At 49.9% G+C, this 7,515-nt stretch overlaps 1 protein-coding gene across 1 annotated transcript; it reads right to left on the bottom strand.

Annotated features, from left to right (window-relative positions):
- Positions 1-3,895: 3,895 nt before the first annotated feature.
- ccdc85b (coiled-coil domain containing 85B) lies at positions 3,896-4,842 on the bottom strand. Its single transcript, XM_067975780.1, has one exon. It carries the CDS (start codon positions 4,565-4,567, stop codon positions 3,977-3,979), a length of 591 nt encoding a protein of 196 aa, XP_067831881.1. The 5' UTR covers positions 4,568-4,842; the 3' UTR covers positions 3,896-3,976.
- Positions 4,843-7,515: the final 2,673 nt, after the last annotated feature.

The following is a 7,515-nucleotide window of genomic DNA, read 5'->3' as shown; positions in this document are numbered from 1 at the left end:
TAAAGCTCCCCGCAATGACGCAGCCCGCCCGTTAGGATTAAAATGTCTCAAATTACAGGAACATCTCAACTCAGAAATCAAACAAATCATCCGAACTTTGACCGTTTATTAACATCTGCACCCCTCCGTCGGACTATTGCCCTGACAACCACTCGCTCTCATAAAAAGGAAAGACTCCCATTAATACTGTGCCTTTCATGGCCCCAGAGGGCTTTACAGTCATTGGAGTACTTGGTCACTGTTGCAATGTGGGAAACACGGCAACCAATTTGCTCGCAGCAAGCTCCCAGCAACAGCAATGAGATCATGACCAGAGATGTTGGTTGAGGGATAAATATTGGCCCCAGGACACCGGGGAGAACTTCCCCCCTGCCCTTGTTCGAAATAATGCTACATGATGCTTTACAGTCACTTGAGAGGGGCAGACGGGGCCTCCGTTTAACGTCCCATCTGAAAGACGGCACCTCCGACAGTGCAGCACTCCCTCAGTACCGGTACTGGGATAAAATAGATTGCTTTTTGAAGACCAGCTTGTGGCCTATTACGGGTTAAAGTGAGTTCCATTCACTGGATAGCTTTGTCCCAGATAGTGTTCGGAAAACCAGAGGCGTCTTTCGCTGACAGGATGGAAAGTTCCAGAAATTCTTTTTCCGTCAGAAAGACCCCATGATGTCAAGTGTGTCGATTGGCCCCAGGAGTGTGATCTAACCAATGCACCATTCTTTGCTGAAGCCAACAGAAATATAGGTCGCAACTAAACTTAGCTTGGTGAAGATTTTCACAGTATCACATTTTAAATCAAATTCACTCACACCGACTCAATATTTGACAGCGATCATTGTTCAGTGTCCCAGAGAACGTCAAGATACACAGCAATTGGTTGATCAGTGCAAAGATTTGGCGATTACACACTGTGGGTGTTCCTACTTGTAAACTGTCACATATACACGGGGCCAGAGTCTGTCACATATACACGGGGCCAGAGTCTGTCACATATACACGGGGCCAGAGTCTGTCACATATACACAGGGCCAGAGCCTGCCACGTATACACAGGGCCAGAGTCTGTCACATATACCCTGGGGCAGAGTCTGTCACATATACACTGGGTTAGAGTCTGTCACATATACACGGGGCCAGAGTCTGTCACATATACACGGGGCCAGAGTCTGTCACATATACACGGGGCCAGAGTCTGTCACATATACACGGGGCCAGAGTCTGTCACATATACACGGGGCCAGATTCTGTCACATATACACAGGGCCAGAGCCTGCCACGTATACACAGGGCCAGAGTCTGTCACATATACCCTGGGGCAGAGTCTGTCACATATACACTGGGTTAGAGTCTGTCACATATACACGGGGCCAGAGTCTGTCACATATACACTGGGCCAGAGTCTGTCACATATACACTGGGCCAGAGTCTGTCACATATACACTAGGCCAGAGTCTGTCACATATACACGGGGCCAGAGTCTGTCACATATACACTGGGCCAGAGTCTGTCACATATACACGGGGCCAGAGCCTGCCATGTATACTCTAGGCCAGAGTCTGTCACATATACACTGGGCCAGAGTCCACCACACATATACTGGGCCAGAGTCCGTCACATATACACGGAGCCAGAGTCTGTCACATATACACTGGGTTAGAGTCTGTCACATATACACCGGGTTAGAGTCTGTCACATATACACGGAGCCAGAGTCTGTCCCATATACACGGAGCCAGAGTCTGTCCCATATACACGGGGCCAGAGTCTGTCACATATACACGGGGCCAGAGTCTGTCCCATATACACGGGGCCAGAGTCTGTCCCATATACACGGGGCCAGAGTCTGTCCCATATACACGGAGCCAGAGACTGTCACATATACACGGGGCCAGAGTCTGTCCCATATACACGGAGCCAGAGTCTGTCCCATATACACGGAGCCAGAGACTGTCACATATACACGGAGCCAGAGTCTGTCCCATATACACGGGGCCAGAGTCTGTCCCATATACACGGAGCGAGAGACTGTCACATATACACGGGGCCAGAGTCTGTCCCATATACACGGAGCCAGAGTCTGTCCCATATACACGGAGCCAGAGACTGTCACATATACACGGGGCCAGAGTCTGTCACATATACACAGGGCCAGAGCCTGCCACGTATACACAGGGCCAGAGTCTGTCACATATACCCTGGGGCAGAGTCTGTCACATATACACTGGGTTAGAGTCTGTCACATATACACGGGGCCAGAGTCTGTCACATATACACTGGGCCAGAGTCTGTCACATATACACTGGGCCAGAGTCTGTCACATATACACTAGGCCAGAGTCTGTCACATATACACGGGGCCAGAGTCTGTCACATATACACTGGGCCAGAGTCTGTCACATATACACGGGGCCAGAGCCTGCCATGTATACTCTAGGCCAGAGTCTGTCACATATACACTGGGCCAGAGTCCACCACACATATACTGGGCCAGAGTCTGTCACATATACACGGAGCCAGAGTCTGTCACATATACACGGGGCCAGAGACTGTCACATATACACGGGGCCAGAGTCTGTCACATATACACGGAGCCAGAGTCTGTCCCATATACACGGAGCCAGAGTCTGTCCCATATACACGGGGCCAGAGTCTGTCACATATACACGGGGCCAGAGTCTGTCCCATATACACGGGGCCAGAGTCTGTCCCATATACACGGGGCCAGAGTCTGTCCCATATACACGGAGCCAGAGACTGTCACATATACACGGGGCCAGAGTCTGTCCCATATACACGGAGCCAGAGTCTGTCCCATATACACGGAGCCAGAGACTGTCACATATACACGGAGCCAGAGTCTGTCCCATATACACGGGGCCAGAGTCTGTCCCATATACACGGAGCCAGAGTCTGTCCCATATACACGGAGCCAGAGACTGTCCCATATACCCGGGGCCAGAGTCTGTCCCATATACACGGGGCCAGAGTCTGTCCCATATACACGGAGCCAGAGTCTGTCCCATATACACGGAGCCAGAGACTGTCCCATATACCCGGGGCCAGAGTCTGTCACATATACACGGGGCCAGAGTCTGTCCCATATACACGGGGCCAGAGTCTGTCACATATACACGGGGCCAGAGACTGTCACATATACACTGGGCCAGAGACTGTCACATATACACTGGGTTAGAGTCTGTCACATATACACGGGGCCAGAGTCTGTCACATATACACGGGGCCAGAGTCTGTCACATATACACTGGGTTAGAGTCTGTCACATATACACTGGGTTAGAGTCTGTCACATATACACTGGGTTAGAGTCTGTCACATATACACTGGGTTAGAGTCTGTCACATATACACTGGGTTAGAGTCTGTCACATATACACTGGGTTAGAGTCTGTCCCATATACCCGGGGCCAGCGTCTGTCACATATACCCGGGGCCAGAGTCTGTCACATATATACGGAGCCAGAGTCTGTCACATATACACGGGGCCAGAGTCTGTCCCATATACACGGAGCCAGAGTCTGTCCCATATACACGGAGCCAGAGTCTGTCCCATATACACGGAGCCAGAGTCTGTCCCATATACACGGGGCCAGAGTCTGTCCCATATACACGGAGCCAGAGTCTGTCACATATACCCGGGGCCAGAGACTGTCCCATATACCCGGGGCCAGAGTCTGTCCCATATACACGGAGCCAGAGTCTGTCCCATATACACGGAGCCAGAGTCTGTCCCATATACACGGGGACAGAGTCTGTCCCATATACCCGGGGCCAGAGACTGTCCCATATACCCGGGGCCAGAGTCTGTCCCATATACCTGGGGCCAGAGTCTGTCACATATACACGGGGCCAGAGACTGTCACATATACACTGGGTTAGAGTCTGTCCCATATACACTGGGTTAGAGTCTGTCCCATATACACGGGGCCAGAGTCTGTCCCATATACCCGGGGCCAGAGTCTAATCTTGGGGGGAACAAACCAGATGCAGCTGCTCCGGGCTCCCCACACTGCCTGTGCTGGAGCTGCCATCGCCCAAATCCCTGGGTCCACAGGGGATGTTGAGATCCGAAGAGCCGGCCGGGCTGGCATCCGACCCCCTCCCACAGCCAGCCTCGAAGAGCAGGCAGAGCTCCCTGAGCCCCAGGTTCTCCTTCACCAGCTCCGCCTGCAGCCTCTCCAGGTCGGCGAGCTTCCTCAGGTAGCCCCCGACGTCCTCCCTCATCACCTTGGCGGCGTAGCGCCCAAAGAGCTGCCAGTCCCGGGCCAACTTATGGACCTTCGCCCTGTCCTCATCCAGGAAGCAGCAGAGGCCCCGGAGCTCCTGGTTCTCCTCCTGCAGCTGCCCGTTGACCTCCCTCAGCTGCCTGATCTCCAGGAGATGCTCCTGGAGCTGCCGGTTGACCCCCTTGATCAGGTTCCCACGCTGCACCAAAGCTGAGATCTTGTCCGTCTCTGCCCTGCGGAGCCTCTGGATCAGGTCCCCTTTGTCCCAGTTGCTGAGCTCGTCCTCGGATTCCATGGGGAGCAACGCACCGTCTCCTCCGCTCATCCTTCCCTGGGGGAGATCCCACCTCCCCTCTTCCTTCAAACCCTCTGGTCGGTTATTACATCCATTGCCCTGAAACGCAAGATTTCCCTTATCGATCAAATTGTCCCCCAGCACAATGCGTCTTTTTTTTGGTGTTGGGAGGGGTGAGATTACAATGCAGCCAAGAGACGGTCTTGTATTATAACCTAGAAATAAAGTCAGAGCCTCTAATGCAAGCCTGCAGCTCTAATCTATTACACACACATTAAAAACCCCGTTACAATAACACAGGACAACCTTCCTCCCTCAGCGTCAGTCACAAAGCCTCATCCTTGTTTAAAAATAGGGAGGGGAAATAGGAATGGGGTTGGAGAGGAGGAAGGAGAAGGGGCGGGTTTACCTAACCCAAATGTCTCTGTGTGTTTCCACCTTGGGACAAAATCGCTAGATAGACACAGTCCGCCTCGCTCCTCTGCAAAACCCCACAGCTCCTTGCCCCCCCACCTTATCACTTAAATAGTTTCAGCGGGTAGCACTCCGGGCTCTGAGTTGGTTCGAGCCCCCACTCCAGAGATTTGAGCCCCGCAGTCCAAGCCGACGCTCCCCGGTGCCGGTACCGAGAGAGCGCCGCACTGTCGGAGGTGCCGTCTTTCGGACGAGACGTTAAACTGAGGCCCCCCCGCTTCTGCCCCCTCTCTGGTGGTTGTAGAAGATCACCATTTGAATATAAGCAGTGGGGGGGGGGGGAGTTCTCCCTGGTGTCCTGGGTCGATATTTATCACTTAAAAAAAAAAGCAGATGATCAGGTCATTTCTCACATTGCTGTTTGTGGGATCTTGCTGTGCACAAATTGGCTGCTGTCTTTCCCTACACTTCAAAAGTCTCATCCGAAAGACGGCACCTCCGACAGTGCGGCACTCCCTCAGTACCGGCACCGGGGAGCGTCGGCCCTGGATTATGGGGCTCAAGTCTCTGGAGTGGGGCTCGAACCAAGGACCTTCCAATTGGCTGTAAAGTTGCTCTGGGATATCCTGAGGTTGTGAAAGGCTCTATATAAATGTAAATTCCTTCTGTACTGGGGATAGCCCACACCGAGCGACTTAAACACTTCTGCACATGTAGTTGGGGTTACTTTAGGGCAGGGCTATGATGAACTCTTCCCATGATCTAGAGATGTATTCGGGGTGGTAGGCTGGACCAGTTGACTTTACAGTGTTATTACTGAGTGAAGTGCGGATGTGGGTTTACAGTAATATTACTGAGTGAAGTGCGGATGTGGGTTTACAGTAATATTACTGAGTGAAGGGAGGATGTGGGTTTGCAGTAATATTACTGAGTGAAGGGATGATGTGGGTTTACAGTAATATTACTGAGTGAAGGGATGATGTGGGTTTGCAGTAATATTACTGAGTGAAGGGAGGATGTGGGTTTACAATAATATTACTGAGTGAAGGGAGGATGTGGGTTTACAGTAATATTACTGAGTGAAGGGATGATGTGGGTTTGCAGTAATATTACTGAGTGAAGTGCGGATGTGGGTTTACAGTAATATTACTGAGTGAAGGGAGGATGTGGGTTTGCAGTAATATTACTGAGTGAAGTGCGGATGTGGGTTTACAGTAATATTACTGAGTGAAGGGAGGATGTGGGTTTACAATAATATTACTGAGTGAAGGGAGGATGTGGGTTTACAGTAATATTACTGAGTGAAGGGATGATGTTGGTTTGCAGTAATATTACTGAGTGAAGGGAGGAAGTGGGTTTGCAGTAATATAACTGAGTGCAGGGAGGTTGTGGGTTTGCAGTAATATTACTGAGTGAAGGGTGGATGTGGGTTTGCAAGAATATTACTGAGTGAAGGAAGGATGTGAGTTTGCAGGAATATTACTGAGCCAAGAGAGGATGTGGGTTTACAGTAATCTTACTGATGGAGGGGAGGATGTGGGTTTGCAGTAATATTACTGAGTGAAGGGTGGATATGGGTTTACAGTAATATTACTGACTGCTTGGTGGATGTGGGTTTGCAGTAATATTACTGAGTGAAGGGTGGATATGGGTTTACAGTAATATTACTGAGGGAAAGGAGGATGTGGGTTTACAGTGTTACTACTGAGTGAACGGATGATGTGGGTTTGCAGTAATATTACTGAGTAAAGGGAGGATGTGGGTTTGCAGTAATATTACTGTGTGAAGTTAGGAACTGGGTTTAGAGTAAAATTACTGAATGAAGGGCAGATGAGGGTTTACAGTAACATTACTGAGTGAAGGGTGGAAGTGGGTTTACAGTAATGTTATTGAATGAAGGTGGATGTGGGTTTGCAGTAATATTACTGAGTGAAGGGTGGATGTGGGTTTGCAGTAATATTACTGAGTGATGGGACGATGTGTGTTTGTAGTAATATTACCGAGCCAAGGGTGAATTTGGGTTTACAGTAATATTACTGAGTGAAGGGAGGATGTGGGTTTGCAGTAATATTACTGATTGAAGGGTGGATGTGGGTTTGCAGTAATATTACTGAGTGAAGGGTGGATGTGGCTTTTGAGTAATATTATTGAGCGATGGGACGATGTGGGTTTACAGTAATATTACAGAGTGGAGTGAGGATGTAGGTTTACAGTAATATTACTGGGTGAAGGGAGGATGTGGGTTTGCAGTGATATTACTGAGTGAAGGGAGGATGTGGGTTTGCAGTAATATTACTGTGTGAAGTTAGGAAATGGGTTTAGAGTAAAATTACTGAATGAAGGGCAGATGAGGGTTTGCAGTAATATTAGTGAGTGAAGGAAGGATGTGGGTTTACAGTAACATTACTGAGTGAAGGGTGGAAGTGGGTTTACAGTAATGTTATTGAGTGAAGGTGGATGTGGGTTTGCAGTAATATTACTGAGTGAAGGGTGGATGTGGGTTTGCAGTAATATTACTGAGTGATGGAACGATGTGTGTTTGTAGTAATATTACCGAGCCAAGG

The sequence above is a fragment of the Heptranchias perlo genome, chromosome 43 (genome assembly GCF_035084215.1).
Source record: "Heptranchias perlo isolate sHepPer1 chromosome 43, sHepPer1.hap1, whole genome shotgun sequence".
Taxonomy (NCBI): Eukaryota; Metazoa; Chordata; class Chondrichthyes; order Hexanchiformes; family Hexanchidae; genus Heptranchias; species Heptranchias perlo.
Note: the sequence above shows the minus strand (reverse complement) of the source record. Positions and strands in the feature narration are given on the sequence as shown.